Source organism: Pleurodeles waltl, chromosome 6 (assembly GCF_031143425.1).
Source record: "Pleurodeles waltl isolate 20211129_DDA chromosome 6, aPleWal1.hap1.20221129, whole genome shotgun sequence".
Classification (NCBI taxonomy): domain Eukaryota; kingdom Metazoa; phylum Chordata; class Amphibia; order Caudata; family Salamandridae; genus Pleurodeles; species Pleurodeles waltl.
In genome coordinates this window covers 297,338,216-297,358,209 of record NC_090445.1, presented here as the reverse complement: position 1 = coordinate 297,358,209, position 19,994 = coordinate 297,338,216, and the positions used below count along the sequence as shown (strand labels likewise).

The 19,994-nt window shown below is 44.6% G+C and overlaps 1 protein-coding gene across 1 annotated transcript in view; it reads right to left on the bottom strand.

Moving 5' to 3' along the window:
* LOC138301916 (vasoactive intestinal polypeptide receptor 1-like) overlaps nt 1-19,994 on the bottom strand; it is a 1,190,266-nt gene that overhangs the window by 254,036 nt on the left and 916,236 nt on the right. Inside the window, exon 7 of the mRNA XM_069242381.1 lies at nt 15,741-15,894. Within this exon, the coding sequence (XP_069098482.1) occupies nt 15,741-15,894 (154 nt within the window). The remainder of the gene's footprint in view (nt 1-15,740; nt 15,895-19,994) is intronic.

The window sequence follows — 19,994 nt, the reverse complement described above, 5'->3', positions numbered from 1 at the left end:
GTCCTGGAGGATGAAGAGGGAGAAATACAAGCTGCTTCTGACCCACACCCCAGTTCAGCAAGCCTGCCCCAGCCTCCCAGCTATTCCATCGCTGGCTCTGCCACTAGCTGTCAGGATCTGCTGCTGTCCCCTTTTGAGCTAGCACGTAAAGGACATTTCTGCGGCCCATCCTGCAGCAGCTGGACCGCGTGTAGAGGCGGGTGGAAAGCAGGCTGGATAGGATCGAGCGACCTGTACCTGCTCTAGTCCCACATCCACAGTGCCCTCTTCTGAGCCCTTCTTTAATTATTTGTTTTGGTGGGAGGAACTTGTAGGTGGAGAGGGTGGGAAAGGAGTTGTGACAGGGTTTTGGACTCTAGACTTTCATTGTGGAATTTTGGTGCAGACTTATGACTTTTGGAGATGTGGATATTTTTTGGAGAGAGGGGTGGGCCTGTTCTGGGTAAAATGGGTGGGTGTTCTATTTGTAAAAATTAAAGGAGACAATTTAGTTTACTTGATTTATGCCTCAAATGTTTATTTCTGTGTTTTAGTTTGCACTGCTATCTTTTAGTGTATTCTGTTCTTAAATCTGGTAACCAGTGGGGATGATTGCCATTGTCTATTTTGCCTACAACAAACTAGATACACACAAACAACATCTTCCTCAGTAGAAGTTAATTACTAACTAAACAAGTTCACTTTAATCTATAGTTCTCATCTTACCTGAATAGATGAAGTGAGGGCTAATAGAACCTCAGTCTTCTTACTGCAGGGTTTTTCCAAGGTGACATCTTAAGGGGGTGGTTGTAGTAATAGCAAGCTCGTACGCTATCAGGGAAAACACAAGGTGCCACTCCCACCTATGCGAACTCCAATTGCAGGATTAATCAAAGGGTGATCCATCACTGTTAACTAAATCAAAAGATTTTTGTATTATTGGTTTATATAACAACTTTAAAAAGACTGAGAACAGACTTCCAAATTGACAGCATTTGTCACACCACAAAAAATGATATGATAATAAAACCTAGCAATACTAACTTCTTCTGGGCAATGGGGAGCTAGTATTAAAAAAAAAAAAAAAACGTAGGAAATTAAATCCTTGAGTCAGGAGAAGTGGGCTCAGAGTCAGGAGTGGTTGGACAAGGTTAAGTGTTTACACAACACAAGACCTCAATGATGATGTTGACGGGGCTGGTCTGGAATATTGCATAAGTAATAGAAGGTCATGCAGTAAGTTGGTGTCTCTTTTTCCATACCCGCCCCACCAAATTTGTGATACATTCATGGTCTGCAATTATTTAAGTCACACCTCCTCAATAAATCACACAACCTGCAAGAAGAGGGATAGGGGCATGATGAATTGATGGAAAAGGGGATTTGGTGAAGTGTGTGACAAAGACAAACACTTCTCAAAAGAAGCCAAGACATTAATAATCGCCCACTAGCATACCATCATCACTCTCCTGTGGAAGGAAATGATAAAGGGATAAGTATGACTCTGTTCAGTTAAAAGCATTGCCAACAGTCATTGTTCCCCAGAGAGACTCGAGATAGTGTAGCTGAAAATGTTATGTTTTCTAGGTTTGAAAAATGCAAATTATAAAGGATTGAAGTTAACCCACCCAGTTCTAAAAATTATGATTGTTAAAAGGAAAATGATACTGTATTGCCAAATTGGGCGGTGCATCTCCATTCTTTTTAGAACGTCTGTCACTCTTGGGTGTATGGCTGAACCTGTCTGGAAGGTAAGCTGGAGTGCTGAGCTTTCAACAAGTTTTGTTTGTACAGGAAGGGCTAGTAGAAGGCCTGTGTATTGAAAAACAGTAACTGTATTAGAGAGCAAAGGACAAACAGAAGCACTGTACACGTTTTGAGGAGTCAGGAGTGTACCAAGAAGACTCAGAGGTAGAGCAGGAAAATAAAGAGGATTTTCACATTTGAGTCAGCAATGCAGCAAACACACACTCAGCATCATTTCCCAAATCAATGCACCTCCCTCCAGTTCACAGAGCTGAGTGAGTACTGGGCCTAGACTATTTCCCATCATCATGTTTTCACTTTCAAGTCAATAACCTTCTCCTTCTAGCTGTTGAGGTAGTACCACCGGGGTATTTCCATCCTCCCCCCCCCCCTCCTGATTCTGAGCAATTCCGTCTCAGTCCAAAATCAAGCAAGGTAGACATGTGTAGTGCATTGCTGTTGAAGAACAAGTAGAAAAACAGAATCTGAGTATTTTCAGTAGATTTGTGTTTGGTAACTGAAGTGACTGGCCTAGTTGCTGAGGAACCAGTAAAACGAAGTGGACCCTGCAGGTAAATTTCGCTAAGTTTGAAAGGCCAATCATTTTCAGGGAAACAATGATCACCCATCAGCCCCCAAAAAAATTAAATCATCAAAATCAATTTTAGGAATTTTAATTTGTTGAACTCCCTCTCTCACTGTCAGCCACCACATACATCCTCAATCATAATTCACAATCACTCAATACATCACCACTCATTGGTCCAATAGTAAGTAGTTACCTCTTCCAATCCAAGCACGGTGGTTGATACGAAATATTATCTCCTATTTGAGGGTAGCAACACTTTGGAATTTGGAATTGGCACTGACAGTCTTTTAATCTTCTGGGGTAGCCCGGTTAATGACATAAAAAATAAATAAAAGAATAGGCAATGGCATGTGAGGGGTACAGACATTGTCTTGAATGTCCTGAAGTGAGTATGGGGGGTTCTTCACTGCACACGGGTCCAACTCCAATCTGGCCATATATGTGAATATTATAAATGGTGGGGTAGCATAAATCTGATACAAACAACGTTCCACTAGCTATTTTCTTTGCAAAGGAATAAAGAAAGAAGTTTCTCAAGAAATAATTTAAATGTTCTATGATGGCACTGGCATACTAAGTCCAGGAAGTAGAGTTCATCCTCAAACTCAGGCGGTTCACCCAGAGGTTAGTCAGCAAACACACTTGATTCTGACCAATCATCTTCCTCCTCCTGAGGTGTTTTCAGGAACAGTGTAATCAGGTGCTATAAAATGCTGCTTTGTTTTGATCATGGTTAATCTCTCTCCATTTTGAGGCAAGAGGCTGGTCCTTCTCACTGTAACAACTACACCAGCTGCACTGAACACACATTCAGCAGACACACTGACTACAGGACAGGACAGATACTTTATTACCATGCTTCTGAGCTGTGGTCATTGCTGCATCTGCAATACCAATACACCAATGCATTACAAGTCAAGCAATAGCTTAGGCCCTCAACTAAGGCATGCACTTCTGAGTTTTCATTCACACCTCTGAATGTGAACCTTTCAGACACCTTCTTTAGCTGCGACTGTAGCAAATGCAACAACAGGATAGCTTGGCCTATTATACTGTCCTCTTTGCTAACTTCCCATGTGAAAACCTCATAGGGGAGCAGCATTCTGTGTCAGGCATTTGACTAGGCCTCATTTGTCCACATCCATGGTCAGAGCTTTCCCATCTGCATCCTCTCCTCTTAAAATGACACAGTCATCAATCTGTCTGTACTGTTCAAACACACGTTGTCACATATAGGTTGAGTTCCATCATGTTGGCACCTTCTTTATCAGAACTTTAATTGTTACTCTGTTATCTCGTTGAATAATATGCGACTGCTTTCGGGCTTTAAAAGAATGGCTGAAACAATTGTAGATTTGTCTGCAGATGGTCAGCATGTTGTTATATCTTCTAATTTGAGAAAGCCTTGCATAGCCAGGTTGATGCAGTGCACCACAAACAGGGTCCTGAAATAGCCACTATCTGCCATGGCCTTGGCTATGTTACTGCCATTGTCTGTGTCAACAAATCCAACTCAGATAACTCTGGGTTGCAGCCATTGAGAAACCTTGCTATTAAATTTGTCCAAGGTGTTTGCAGCAGCAAATATGTCTCCTGTTGCATGCCACTGAACGCTGATAAAAATGTCTTCAGGTCCAAGACCTGCAGATAGCTTTTGCTTTACCCCCACAAAAGAGATCCAGGGGGCAGTGATGCACATGTAATCAGTAGCGTGACAACTGGTCTACCTGCCTATAGTCAGGTGGATATTGTGGAAAAAACTTTGCTGCAAAGCTTGTCCAACCAATTACGCACATCGTGATGCAGCAATAGAACAGAAACTCTGGCAAAATAGATCCGATTAGAACCTTCCATTTCAGGCAGATGGCTGTGACAATCTCTAAGGATATTACTCCCTCCTCAAAAGAAAAAGGGAGAAGGTCCATTGCTTAAAGTTTTGCCAGCTTCACATTGTACAAACGTGCCATTGGGTGGTTGCGGTCATATGGCCCGTCCAGCCTAAACATGCCCGCAAGAGTAACCTGTATTTTCTTCTTTTCTGGGGCCACTGACGCAGGTGACTTTTGACATATATGTGGTGGTAGTTGACACACTGTGCATCATGGTGCAGTCACTGCATGCTGTGGTGTCTCCATCTGACTCTATATCTTCCTGTGTCATTGTGAGGTCGCTGAGGCAGGTGACTCTGGTGCACTGTTGGGGACAGAGCTGCTTTGCATGAGGATGTCACCCTCTTCTTCCTCATCTTCCACTATGGTTTGACAAGTTGTAGCTGATGTTTCCCTGCTCTCCTCACCTTCAACACTGCAACCAAGTTCAGCCATTTTTTTAAGGTGCTCCTTCCACCAGATTGCATGATTTTTTTTGTATGGGTCATCTGGTCTCCAGTACCATATTGTGAACCAGGCTAACCTCAATGAACACTCACTTGGCAAATGGAACACATTGCAATGTTCTCCTCCTGTTTGCTAATCATAAAAAAGTCTCAAATTGGAGAGGAATACTCCAATGCCTAAAGAAGAACTGGAGGTAGGTGCACACATCTACTGAGGGACGAGTTTGTGCAGGTCTCTGCTAGGGCCTTATAAATTCGGGAGCTGGTGGTGCTGCCTGTGCCACATCCCTCATAACAGGTTGGGTAGTAATGTCAGACTCCACTGTGCTAGCTTCCACATTGACTGGCTTGTCATCATCTTCTTCCTCACCATCATCTCCTTCCACAATTCTAAGGCTTTCTGGAACTTTTCTTTTCCATGTCCCTATCATCTTCATCAGAAGTGGTGCTTGGTAAAGATGGTGGAGTAGTACCATTCCTTTTCTTGCTGAAGAATTGGGAGACATTGATTCTAAAAGAGAAGTTTCTTGCTCAACAGGAAGCTCAACCTTCTGTTCTGCTCCAACTTTTGGAAGATCTACTATTGCTTGCTGTGGCATCTGTCCACTTTGCTTTGTTTCCTGAAACAACTGGGTACTACTTTGCAAAAGGGACAAATCCAATTCAACATCATGGCTTGTCAGTGTCCCCATGATTCCAGTGGCTGCATCACTGACAGACATGGTCTTGGCCTTATGTTGAGGTGGTGCTGTAGATGCGGGAGTGCTGATTCCAGGATCCTCCCCGGAGGCCGGTGTGGCAGGCAACGTCTTCCAAAGAAGGTTGCCATCAGCACACCACTGGTGGAAAGATGCTTCTTTTCACTGGACACTTTCTTGAGAGCAACTTTCTTTGGGGCCATCTTAAAGCTCTCAATTGGCAATGGTACTAAGCTGCACAAGCAGAAGAAATTTGAGGACTTAACTGTACAGGCCTTTTTTTGGCAGTACTGTGAGTGATGTGACATCCCTTTTCTTGTGCACCTAAAAGCAACCAAGCAAGAAGAAACATGTAGGTAGTGAAACATGGCAGTGTTGCAGGTTGTAATAGTGCAGACAAATGCAATCTTAGTGTGATCGATTACTTATGTAATAAATATCAATGTAATCAAACATTGTAAAATCAAACTACATCACCACACTATAAAATTTCATTTAAAATCAGGCAGCACAACATGCAGATATAGATATTTGTTTTATCTTTTCTGTTTTAAAGGGAACAGCAGTAGTAGTCAGAGAGAGGTGTATGGGTAAATGGAATAATCTTTAAAAAAACGGTGGTGGCAAGGTGGTCCAGGGGAAATGGAATAATCATTTAAAAAATGAATTATGCTGCTGATTTGTCTACAATTCACTGCAGCCAGGGTGTCAAGGAGAAAATTGAATTATTATACACCTAAAGAAACCGAATTCTGTAGGGTGGTTTTGCGCCTCTGGTTGATGGATGGATGGATAGATGGATGAATGGATGGCTGGAGGAATAGATGTGGATGGATGGATGGATGGATCAAGGCAAAATGCAGCATTAAATAAAATGAAATGAAAAATAGAAAATCTAAAAAATCTAAAAAATTAAAAAAATAAAAAATAAAAAAAATGTACATGAAAATCAAAAAAATCAAAATGAAATTAAAAATTAAAACAAAAAATAAAATAACAAAAATAAAAAGTAGAATAAAACAATGAAATAAAAAAATTAAAAATAGAACAAAAATTAATAGAACAAATACAATACAACATGAAAATAAAAATAATATAAACTTAAAATAAACAAATGGTCAATATTTAACAGTTTGTATGTAAGCCGATGGAAAAAACATACTGGCTGAATGCACAAAATGGCTGCCAGCCACATGGTAAAACAACAACAAGCAGCAAGGAGGCATGGCAAACAAAGAACACATGCAAGCCTATTGCAAAGGGACACTGGCTGGATGGACAAAATGGTAGCCAGCCACATGGTCAAACAACAACAACAACAATAAGGAGCAAGGAGGCATTGGAAACAAATAAGAACCCATGCAAGCCTACGGCAAATACACACTGGCTGCATGCGCAAAATGTCTGTCAGCCATATGCTAAAACAACAGCTAGCAAGGAGGCATGGCAAACAAAGAACACATGCAAGCCTCTGGCAAAGGGACACTGGCTGGATGGACAAAATGGCTGCCAGCCACCTCGTCAAACAACAACAAAGAGCAAGTAGACCTGGAGAACAAAGAAGAACCCATGCAAGCCTATGGCAAAGACACACTGGCTGGATACACAAAATGGCTGTCAGCCACATAGTAAAACAATGGCAAGTAGAAAGGAGGCATGGCAAATAAAGAACACATGTAAGTCTATGGCAAAAGGACACTGGCTGGATGGACAACAATGCCTCCAGTCACATGATCAGACAACAACAAGGAGCAAGAGACATAGGAAACAAAGAATAACCCATGCAAGCCTATGGCAAAGACATACTGGCTAGATGTACAAAATATATGCCAGCCGCATGGTCAAACATGCTGGGGTTAATGGAGAGTTCATGAAAGGGAAACCTAAAAGAGATGATGCCACTTCAACTGTGTATAGAAATATATCATTTGTATATAATGGTGACATTGTGTGCACTATCATTGGTTAATCCAATATCATCATTCCCCCCTCTAGTTGAATTTTTAGCTACATCATCAAATCCATAAGTCATGACAATCACTATGTCAGCACTATTGTTGTCCCACATACCTCGTTACTTGCACCGTAGCCAATTTGGGGGAATGAGTTTTTACAGCCGGAAACACCCCAATTTTAGGAAACTACACAAAAAAAGTTACATGACAAAAGTGGGCAACAAAGACTTGCACAAACTGGTCTGCACAGGGGGGAGCCAGGAGAACCAGTTTGTGTACCGCTCCTGATCAGTGGCACCTCCCTCTTCATGCATGTCCTTCTATAGTCGGTAAAAGCTTGAATGGCAAGTGTCAACGTTCCATTGTCCATGTCATTGCCAGGTATGAAAGTATAGCAGGATGCACCAATCTTGGTGCACACCCAACCCTCCATTTCAGTCATCAAGTCCAAAATATACCGATGTTGCATCACCATGAGGCGGATGGTTCTAAGTTCTTTCTTTGTTGCATTAAGACCAAGCTCAGTACTGTTCGTCGTTTTGAGCATTTCCCAGTGTATAATTTGCAACCAACAGACATTTGCTTTTGTCTACAGAGGGAAGAAGGTATGGACCATCCTGACGATACATGGGCATCAGTGAACGGTCTAAACTTCCATGTCCTTGTATTGAGCCCAGCCAAAATATTCAGCTTTTCTTTTTATTTGAAGCTGATGCAACAGTGTTGTTTTCTTCATCAGCAGATGTTGATACAGTTTAGAGAGATCTCCAGGGATGACCAGGGCTGGGGTGTGTATGGAGATGAGGGAGCAGAGGCCACACCATCCAAGGATGAGATCGGTGTAAGTGAACTCTCTGCACTGCCAGTAGGTGTCCATCAGTGTGCAGGTGCCCCATTGCATGTCGGGAATGTGCAATATTGTGCCACAATTCTCATTCGTGCCCAGTGGAATGGTTACTTTGCCTCTGAAACATAAGAAATACAATGTGGGTTTCTGTACAATTTGGGATTGCCCCTTCCCTTCTGTCTTTGTGTATCTGTCTATCTTAATGTCCCAGATCCCCTTACATGGGGTCTCTACGCTTAACCTTCCACCATGAGATCCATTTCCCTTCATGTCATCAAGGGGGATGGCCCTACACTGATTCTCCATGTCTGGGGCCATTTGTTATTAATATAGACAGCCCAAAACATGCTAAGGGCCACTGTGGGGCCACAGATGGAAGTGGGAGTGGATAAGCTTGTGCACTGATTTGGTGGTTTTGCTACCTCCAAGAATCATTTCTTATGAATATCTCAGGCAAAACAATGTTCTCACTTGTAACTACCTTCATGAGCATCCTGTTTAGCTAGATTTGGATGTTGCTAGGCTCAGTAAGAATGTACAGCACTTTGGATTGGTTTCTTGCAGGTTAGATATACTACTACCCTATGGGACTCCCCTCTATTAGGCAGTATCTTGGCCCTAATTCTACACAGGTACAGATGGAGGAGGCACCTCACTTTTTCAGGGTCTACCTCATGGGATAAGGTCAATCTATCTGCACCTACTGCATAGGGTATCAGCAAACAGACATAACTTGACCCGGCGGATGTCTTAGAGCCCATAGTAGTCATGTGCTGATACCAAGTGTTGTGTAAAAGAGTGCTGTGTTATGCATGTGGGATGCCAGCGTTGGATGCGGTATAAATAAAGGTGAAGTGTGTGAGGTCCCTATGGAAGCATGGTGACATTGTAGACTCCATTAGATAAGACTGTTCTTTGGAAATATATGGATGTGGTAGCATCCCTAGCAACCAGGAAAGGAATAAATGCATGAAAACACATAACCTAGATATCATTGGTGATCATAAGGTGATTTTGGCTCAGGTGTAGTCCATTTTCTCAGTGACCGGAGTTTCTTAGTTTAGAAAAACAGGTCAGAAAGGCTTTGGTGCAAGGTGTCGTATGGTATCCCATTGGGGGTATGGATGTGAAAGGTCCTTGGAGTATGTTGTAGTTCTTGATCCCATTGGATGCAAGAGTTCTTTGGAATAATCAGTGGCTCTTGATGCTGCTGGAGATTCTTGTGTGGCCACAGAGAAGGCGGTGATCCACTGTAGTGTTGGTGCCTGACCAGTTGGGCAAGAGTCTTGTTTGGTCATCACAAAAGAAAGAAAAAACATTGCGTTTCTGTATGTCACCAAATAATCGTTAATAACTTCTCTGTTTCCCATTAATTTTGGTGAGGAACTGGAGGGTGGCCCCCAATTGGCATACCTGGGTGTGGAAGAAATAGGTTATTTTTAAAAACACTTCGGCAGGTCTCCCCCTGTCTTGAGTCTCCCCCCTCTCTATACTGAGCCAAGTATGCGTTTGAACGGTATGCTTTATGGGGTGATTCTCATCTATACAGGTTTTGTTCACTTTTAATTGGTGCTATGCTGGCATTGCCAGCCATTTGGCGCCCATTTGTGTATTTCTAACCTACAAGTGTGCGGGATGCAAAAGAGGTGGTGTCTCGCACTGAACATTGGTCAATGAACACAAAGTGCCCTGAGGTCATATGTGCACCCTTCTGGTCTCTGCACGTGGCGCACCATGTGGCCCTCCCAAGTGGTGCCAGGTGTCCTTGAGACTTCCTTTGGGGCTACTTTTGAGCTTCTTTCGTTTGGCTCTTAGGTGTTTCACCAGACCTCTGAATTTATTGTTGTGTACAGGTGGGGTCAGAGTGTGGTTCCATGGTCCTATGTCTATGATTTGTAGAGCTCGATAATGGAACAGCTGCCCCCTCCAAACGGTGCATGCCTTGCATGCTGCCTGAATGCTAGGCCTTCCTCAGTGGTGAGCATATTCCTGCATTCTGCCCTGCTCGGAGCCACAATGGGTGCTCTGCGTTCCTTTCCCTGGCAACCCCCTCTCCCTGGGACCATATCTTTTTGGGCATTCTGATCTCAGCTACTACTGGGAAACTCAGAGGGAAATGAGTAGGTGAAGACATCAGAGTGTGGAGAATCTGGAGCAAGGCCATGGAACTTGTTGGAGTTTTGCTAGCATTATGGGAATGAACTGGGGTGGCTGGATATCCCGGTGAACACCCTTTCTACTATATCAGTGCAGTGCAGTGTCCTGTTGAAAACTCATGCTTGTGCTGTGAACATTAAGTGGCCTAAGCTACCCTGAGCGTATGGCGAGGCCTGGCTCCCACATTAGAGGACAGCTTTGTTTTGAAACATAAATGGGGTCCTCCACTTGGCTAGACGGCACCAAGGGCACTATTGCTGCTGGGGCTATGCAACAAAGACATTTCAGTCCTGGCTAGGGGCCCAAGAATGGGGACCTCTCAACTTGGTAATAGGAATCAATCCCATTTGCTTGTGGGTTTGAGGTCCTGTGGTGTTTGCCTTTTAAGCGGTGGTTGGGGAGCAGTACGGCCACACTCAGTCAGACTGCCCTCCCCCTGGGGTATGGCTGGCCAGCCCTGCCCAGGGGGACAGCAGTGGAACTGGCCCCAAACTCTGGCAGGCACTCTAAATGACAAACTCTGGTGAGTATTCCCAATTGACAGTCACACATCAGCCAGGCATGGCGTACTCTAGCGAGGACACCCGAACGACAACCATGCAACAACCCTGAATGTCCCCAAGTATGAGCAAATGTTGAAATCCCTCATGTTATTCTCATTTGCTTTTCCTTTGAATTCTACTGCAGTGAATTAATTTTGAAGATGTATTCAGGATGTATACTTTGGTACCGGGGTGCTAAGGTTTACCGTACATTTGAATTCTGGGTCTGCATGAAAGGATTGCTTCCCCAAATGGCTACCTTTCCCTGCCATGTCTGTGGCACCGGTTCACGTTGGGCCTAGTTCTCTGGCTGCTGATGCAAACTGCTTGTCCAATTACCTGACCCCTGCTGCAGTGGTGCTGCTGTATATGTTGCAGCTATTTTTCCCTGAGCCTGGTTCTGTGGGTGGGAGTTCTGCGGGTCTTGCCATGGCTCATTGACTACCGCATCTGGTGTGCAGTTAGTCGGCACTTGTCAGCCATAATGCCCATCCTATGGCAATAATAGCATTGTATGGGGTTTGCTGCTGCCAACCACCCTGGTTTCCATCACTGTAGCCATTTTGGAACCCCTGGAGGTCATGTGGTGGTGTTCCCATGATAAATGGTACCATTTGCATGCTTTCAACCAATGTGGCCACCTCGAGAATCGTCTTCATTAGCTTATGTTGGGTCAACTTAGCATTGTCCCTCTGGGCCTGTTCCTATCTCCCCTTAACGTTTTCTTTTTTCCTCTTGTGGAATTCAAGTATATGCGCTTGCATCGCTTGCCAGGGCGTGATGTCCAGCCCTACCACGCTGACCAAACTGCTTTGTATTTCGGTGGGCAGCCCCTTTTTGAGGCTGTTGTAGAACAAAAACACTTGTGGGTCAGTATCCATCCATGGCTGGCCTGTCTCCTGTCCCCACCATTCTCTCATCCTGTCTTGGTAAGTCTACTATGGTTTCCGCAGGTTTTATGATTTCTGCCTACCCACCTACATCTGGGCAGTCAGGAAATATTTCCCACAGGGCCGTCTGTATCTGGTGGCTGTATGAATTAAATGTGGCTGTGCCCTGCTCTGTGTTGGTCTGCGTAGCGATAATGCTACTTAGCAGACTCTTGACACTGCCTATTGCTAGGGTGTTCCCTGCAGTATTCTTCCCAAAGCATGTGATGCACTTCCTGGCACCATCCAACAGCCTTAGCCTCTCTTAGTCACATAGATGGTCCCTGATATGCACTTTCTAACAATGGGTATATCCTCACTTTGGACATCTCCACTGGTTTTCCCTCTACACAACGCTGCCATCTCCTCAGACACTCTTGCATGTAAGGGAAGATCCACTTGGGATTATTCCCTCCATGTCAGATGCAGCATTCGGCTATTGCTATGTCCCCTGGTTCGAAGAATCCCTCTTTTGGTCATGGCCTATTGTACTGACCACTGCTCTTGGTCCAGAGGACTAGTATGTGGCAAAAGGGTCCGGAAGAAGATTTCACCTTTCTCCTGAGCTAATGTGTCTTTTGGGATTGTTCTACCCATCCTAGATGTTTGTGGTAGTAGAAGATGTCCTTCTTGCTACTCTCATCATGTGCAAGATGTGATGCACATGTGGTGCACATTTTTGGTCCTCCTGTGTCTAAGCTGGGTCCACACCAGGCTGCTTTGTTCTCTAATTTCCTGATCAGCCCCTCTCCGTCGCTGGCACTCAGATGAGGCACAGACCCCAGTTAACAGCTTCCCTTCTGATTCTATCTTGGATTCCTCCATGACTGGGCGATTGTACCTACTCCAGCTTTCCTCATGTGGAGGGCGTGCTACCCTAATCTCTTGTTGGGCTTCCAGGGTGTCAGCTTTCTCTCTCCTCGGTTTGCTCCTTTCCTCTGACTCCCTGTAGGAAAGTACCATCTTGCATGGCATGTTACCCCCATTTTTACTTGTGTGTCAGTTTGTTTTTGCCTGTCTCACTGGGATCCTGCTAGCCAGGATCCCAGTGCTCATAGTTTGTTGCCTGAATGTGTTCCCTGTGTAGGGACTAACTGTGTCACTGAGGCTCTGCTAATCAGAACCTCAATGCTTATGCTCTCTCTGCCTTTAAACGTGTCACTATAGGCTAGTGACCATTTTCACCAATTCTAATTGGCACACTGGAAAATCCTTATAATTCCCTAGTATATGGTACCAAGGTACCCAGGGTATTGGGGTTTTAGTAGATCCCTATGGGCTGCAGCATTTCTTTTGCCACCCATAGGGATCTCAGACAAATCTTACACAGGACTGCCACTGCAGCTTGAGTGAAATAACGCACACGTTATTTCACAACCATTTTACACTGCACTTAAGTAACTTATAAGTCACCTATATGTCTAACCCTCACTTGCTGAAGGTTAGGTGCAAAGTTACTAAGTGCGATGGCACCCTTGCACTAGCAAAGGTGCCCCCACATAGTTCAGGGCAATCTCCCCGAACTTTGTGAGTGAGGGGACACCATTACACGCTTGCAATACATATAGGTCAATACCTACATGTAGCTTCACAATGGTAACTCCGAATATGGCCATGTAACATGTCCAAGGTCATGGAAATGTCCCCCCATGCCAAATCTGGTATTGGGGTGCCAATCCCATGCATCCCCGGGGCTCCAGCATGGACCCCGGGTACTGCCAAACCAGCTCTCTGGGGCTTTCTCTGCAGCTACTGCTGCTGCCAACCCACAAACAGGGTTATGACCTCCTGGGGTCTGGTCCCAGGAAGACAGAACAAAGAATTTCCTCTGAGAGAGGGTGTTACACCCTCTCCCTTGGGAAATATGTGTTAAGGGCTGGGGAGGAGTAGCCTACCCCAGCCTCTGGAAATGATTTGAAGGGCACAGATGGTTCCCTCCTTGCATAATCCAGTCTACACCGGTTCAGGGAACCCCCAGTCCCTGCTCTGGTGTGAAACTTGACAAAGGAAAGGGGAGTGACCCCTCCCCTGTCCATGTCCATCCCCTGGGTGGTGCCCAGAGCTCCTCCAGTGTGTCCCCGACCTCTGCCATCTTGAATCCAGAGGTGTGAGGGCACTCTGGAGGCCTCTGAGTGGCCAGTGCCAGTAGGTGATGTCAGAGACCCCTCCTGAGAGGTGCTGACCCATGCTTTGGGGGCTGCCTGCCTTGATCCTGCACTGGAAGCTATGAAGAAATCTCCCATGGGTTGACGGAATCTTCCCCCTGCTCCAGCAGGCACCAAACTTCAGCATCACCGGTACTCTGGAACCCCTGTCATCCTGACGAGTGTGGCCCCTGGAACACAGGTGGTGGTCCCAAGTGACCCTGACTGTCCAGTGGTCCAACAGTCCAAATTTGGAGAAGGTAAGTTCTTGCCTCCCCTCCCCAGACAGTAATCCAGTGCACCGCATGAACTGCAGCTGCTAGGGCTTCTGGGTACATTTCCAAGGAATCCTTCATGCACAGCTAAGCCCAGGTCCCCAGCACTCGTCCTGCATTGCTCAACTCCGTGAGTTGACCTCTGGCTTTGTGGGACCCTCTTTTGTAGTGTTGAGATGACCGCCATGCTCAGTCTTCTTTAACCAATGTTCAAGGACTTCTGCGGGTCCTACCTTCTTGTGCATGGGTTCTTTGCGTTGCTGAGGGCCCCCTCTGTCTCCTCTCCCAAGTGAAAACATCCTGGTCTTTCCTGGGCCCGGCAAGCACCCTTTTTCCTCTACTGCAACTCTTGCAGCTAGCAAGGCTTGTTTGCGTTCTTTCTCCAAAGTAACAACTCTGCATCCTCCAGCACTCCATGGGACATCTTCTGCATGAAGGAGGAGTTCCTAGCACCTTTTGTCGTAGCCGATTCTTCAGCTTCTTCCATCCAGGGACAGCCATTTTGTACCATCTTCAGTGCTTTTCAGTCTGTTGTGGTATTTGCAGAATCCTCCATCATGAGTTTAGTGTGTTTCTGGGGAAATAGTAGTACTTTACTCCTACTTTTCAGAGTCATGGGGTGGGGTATCTTGGACACCCTTAGTGTTTTCTTACACTCCCAGCGACCCTCTACACACTAGACTAGCCTAGGGGTCCATTTGTGGTTCGCATTCCACTTTCTTAGTATATGGTTTGTGTTGCCCCTAGGCCTATTGCATCCTATTGTATTTTACAGTGTTTGCACTACTTTCTGACTGTTTTACTTACCTGATTTTGGTTTGTGTGTATATTTTGTGTATTTTACTTACCTCCTAAGGTAGTAAGTATATCCTTTGAGATATTTTGGGCACACTGTCACTAAAATAAAGTACCTTTATTTTTAGTAACTCTGAGTATTGTCTTTCTTGTGATATAGTACCTATATGATATAAGTGGTATAGTAGGAGCGTTGCATGTCTCCTAGTTCAGCCTAAGCTGCTCTGCTATAGCTACCTCTATCAGCCTAAGCTGCTAGAACACTACTAATCTACTAATAATAAGGGATAACTGGACCTGGCACAAGGTGTAAGTACCATCAGGTACCCGCTATAAGCCAGGCCAGCCTCCTACAGTCCCCAAGATGAACCCAAGTGACTTTTCCTTCAGTGATAGCTCAGGTTCAGTGCTGTTAAGGTTATTGTCTTTAAGCCAGGTATGTACAGTATCTTGCTTATTGTTCTAGGCAATGACAGGAATTCTGTCCTGGTTGGTTTGACCTTCCGAGAGGTGTTAAATATCCAGATCTGGATAATGTGTAAGCACTCTTTGAGGTGTTGGGTGTCCTATATATTTCTAACAATTCAGTATCATTGTGTATTGCATACTGTTGGCTAAACTAGGCAACTGCATTGATAAGGAATGGATGCTATTTGGAAGTAGGAAAACATGTTGAGAGTTTATCATTCAACTTAAAAAAAACTTCTTTTCATCACCTCATGTGAAGTAGAATATAGTGATTTACTTACCCCAACCTATGACAATATACCACCAGAAGTATCTTTTGTCTGAAATGAAAGTAAAGATGAGCAAAGTTTGCAGGTACATCCCTTCCACCAATAGCCAGTAGAAGTTTGCCAGAATTGAGAACTGAAAGAATACCATGGCTGCTTTACAGTGAACCTAGAAGACGATATAGAAAAGCTTCAGATTAAAATCAGTAACAATTAGAATATGCATAGAAGCAACATAAATAACAGTACTTTAATTTCACTGGTCTGCATTTTAAGATATCATCCTGTCGATTAGACTAATTTGGTAGTGCGAGTTCCAAAGGATAATGACGCAAGATTTAAAGTCCTAATTATGCTGCTTTATTTACATTTAAGAATCATTATAAACATCAAAAAGATTAGTCAGGCAATTCAATCATTAAAAATAAGAAGATAACATAGATCAACCACTAGAAATACAGAGTCAAACAAATCTCAGTCTGTCAAAGTTGCTGCTCAGTATGAAAGCAAGGAAAGGTCCGTAAAAAGCCTAAGTACAAAGTCCGTGATACAGACACGTCCAAGAAAACTCAGGAAATGCCTGGCACACATTCCTAAAGTAAAACATTGTATAGCTTCAGATGAGGAGGTACGACACAGGACTGAGCTAATAAACCATTCAATTTTGAAAATAATGTGTTGGGTAAAACAGGCTTACTTTAGGAACCTGCCTAAAACTAATACACATGTATCCCCTTTTACCTACATACAAGGAAAATTACCTTGTCTAATTGAACAATAAGCCATTTAAACATTATTAGGAGCAGAGTTGAGCCAGCAGGCAGCAGGCAGCAGCCTTGAACTTTTGCAGCATTACATGAACATATGCGGCTGGCTTCCTCTGAAGCACATTAGTTAATATAGTACAAATACACACCGCCATGGAATAGTTCACATTTTTGTGTATTTTATGAAAAAGGAAAAACACAGAAAGAGAGTAGAATGGTATATACAGTGGAACATTTTAAAAGCCATGTTTCTTTAGCTGTCAGTGCAACCAGACCAGAGACACAGTAATTTAATTTAGTGGCCTACTCGTGTTATTTAAAGACACACACATGAACATTAATCTTGATTATTAAATCTGCTTTAATAATTAGCTACTGTGCAGCCAGGGTCAAAAGCTCTGAGCTGGTAGCATGTGAACATCAGTGAGACATTCTTGTTTGGACCATTTTCTACAATCGTGTAGCTTCTTGTAGAAGTGACCCTCCAGGGATTGGTGCTGATCTTGTACGGGACTTCTAATGTGATTGGACATTACCACTGTGAGCAGGTACCGCTGTATTAATTACTGAAAAGTGTGATTCTTCCAGTATTGTACACCATGGACAAAATCCATACAAAACTACAATGTATCCATCATGAGGACTAACTTCTAGTGTAACACACTAGTCTTATAGTAAAAATATATTCCAGATGCAGCTGAAGTGGCACTTTTTTAACATTTCTTTATTCAGATTTCAGGAGTTTCATATGCAGCACTTGCCAGTATGCTATTATGTGTACATACACTAGAAGCAGCACTACAGAAATCATTGGGAGAAGCAGTAGCACAAACTGGCAAAATACAAAACCAAATACAAAAGTGAAGGAGCATAAACATCATCAAAAAGCAGTGTGCCTCACTAAGCAGCATGCACCCCACAGTTATTCTGAGGTGGCTACCAACCATCCAGTGCCGTGCCACCCACCTGCCACCACTGCAACATCTTGCCCAGCCTAATCCTTGCTCCCACACATCATGACACCAGCAAAATTCCCCCAATCTACTGAGGGCCCACCCACAGCACCAGTGGCCAGAGCCAGTCATAGGAGTGCCCCCTAACAGAGCCAATGCGGAGACTCACTGCAGACAACCAAGATGCGTACCTCTCCTAGGGTGAAGGTAATGGGTCTCTGAGCCCATGGTGAGCAGGTCTGATGTGTACCACCCAGAAAAACAAAAGTAAGGGTCCTTCCAGATACAAGAAAGGACCCCCACACCTCAATGACATGGATGTTATTCTGGAGTTTGTAGATTCAACACTCCTACGTAGTCAGCTGGTATAATTCTGTGAACCATTCCTGAGGATTGGGCACCTGTGGCGAATACCAGTGACAGAAGATACTGATTTCGACCACTGGTAGGGCTGTTGAAAAACACTGTCGCGAATGGGAGGATGAGTCATCCACATCTGTAAAATCGTGTAAAAGAGGTACCTTGGCAGAGTCCTGCAAGGGACTTTAGCTAGTGGGTTGGAGGGTCTGCCACACGGAGTACCAGTAGGGTACCAAAATAGAACAGGAACACAGCACATTAAAAAGTGACACACAGAAGAGGAGCAGTGCCAACAGGTATCCGTCAGAGGTAGCTGGACTCTGCACAGTTTCCATGGCGTCCAGTACCAGTTATGGAGAATCCTGAATAGGAATATATTAGACATGCCTCCCTGAGGGAAAGGTCATGGTAGTCTAACACCTCCCTCCAATCTTTGTCAGACTAATTTGTGCCCAGGCGCTCCTGCCCGTAAAGCCTAGATGAGGTGCATGTGTCCTTAGAGTAAACATGGTCAATAAGGTTTTGATACAGATTAAGGACGCACCCCAGAGAGTTCTTACAGTCTAAGGTAGCCCAATATTGAGGAGACGGGGAGGTGGATAGGGTGTCATCTCAAGAGTCCCTTGAGTCAGTGTTGCAATTGGCAGTAACAAAAACTCAGGCCACGGAGCTGGGAACAGATGCAAATACATAAGAAAAACAAAACCCGTCTGGCCTAATTACTTAAACAGTACACCTCCCAAAATACACAAACAAACCAAATGTGGGTCAGAAGTAGTACATCAACATAACATCTACTTCTATTTCATGTATTCATTTTATCCAAAAAAACATGTTTCTATTCACATCAATATGATACAATCCAGAGGAAAATAATCTCCTAATTTCATTGTTCAAGGAAATATCAATTAAAATTGCAGGGTCAATTATAACATTTGCGCCAGTGATACCAAAGCAGTGATTGGGGTAGCAGGGATGTCATTTTAAGTATCTCAAATGAACCAAATAAATTGATTTCGAAGATGTCCCCAGTCATCCTAAACCCCCGTTCCTCTCAAATGGCTCAGGTAAACGGTCATTGGTTAATAGTTATGCCGTCAATTAACCACAATAGTGCCATCTTGTGGACCATGTGATGGCCTTCCTAGGACTTGGGGCCGTATTTATACTCTGGTTGCGCCAAATTTGCGTCGTTTTTTTCGACGCAAATTTGACGCTAAACTAACGCCAACTAACGCCATATTTATACTATGGCGTTAGACGCTTCGGGCGCCAAAGTGCCCGGAGTGTGCGTCATTTTTTAGCGTGAACCCCTTCCTTGCGTTAATGATATGCAAGGGAGGCGTTCCCGTCTTAAAAAATGACTCCCAGGCCTTTACGTGGTATTTATACTCCCGGGCAAAAGAGACGCCCGGGAGTGGGCGTGGCCAAAAACGGCGCATTTGCGCCGCTTTTTAACGCATGGGTCAGGGATGGCGTTAAGGGACAAGTGGGCTCAAAATGAGCCCAGAGTGCCCTCCCCTGCCCCCAGGGACCCCCCCTGCCACCCTTGCCCACCCCAGGAGGACACCCAAGGACGGAGGGACCCATCCCATGGACATTAAGGTAAGTTCAGGTAAGTATTTTTTTTTTTTTTTTTTGTGGCATAGGGGGGCCTGATTTGTGCCCCCCTACATGCCACTATGCCCAATGACCATGCCCAGGGGACAGAAGTCCCCTGGGCATGGCCATTGGGCAAGGGGGCATGACTCCTATCTTTACAATGATAGGAGTCATGTTGATGGGGGATGGGCGTCGGAAAAAAATGGCGCAAGTCGGGTTACGACGATTTTTTCGACGTAACCTGACTTGCCCCATTTTAAGACGCCCATACGCCATTTTCCCCCTACGCCGGCGCTGTCTGGTGTACGTGGTTTTTTTCCACGCAAACCAGGCAGCGCCGGTCTGCTTGCGCCGGCTAACGCCATTCCATAAATACGGCGCCCGCATGGCGCTTCAGAATGGCGTTAGACGGCGCAAAATTTTTTGACGCTAAACTGCGTTAGCGCAGTTTAGCGTCAAAAAGTATAAATATGGGCCTTGATGTGCCTTCTTCCACATCGCCCCTGTAGTTCTCAAAGTCAGGGGACAGTGAGGGGACCTCAAAGTCTGCACATTGTACAACAGTTCCAAACCTGTAGGGCCACTTT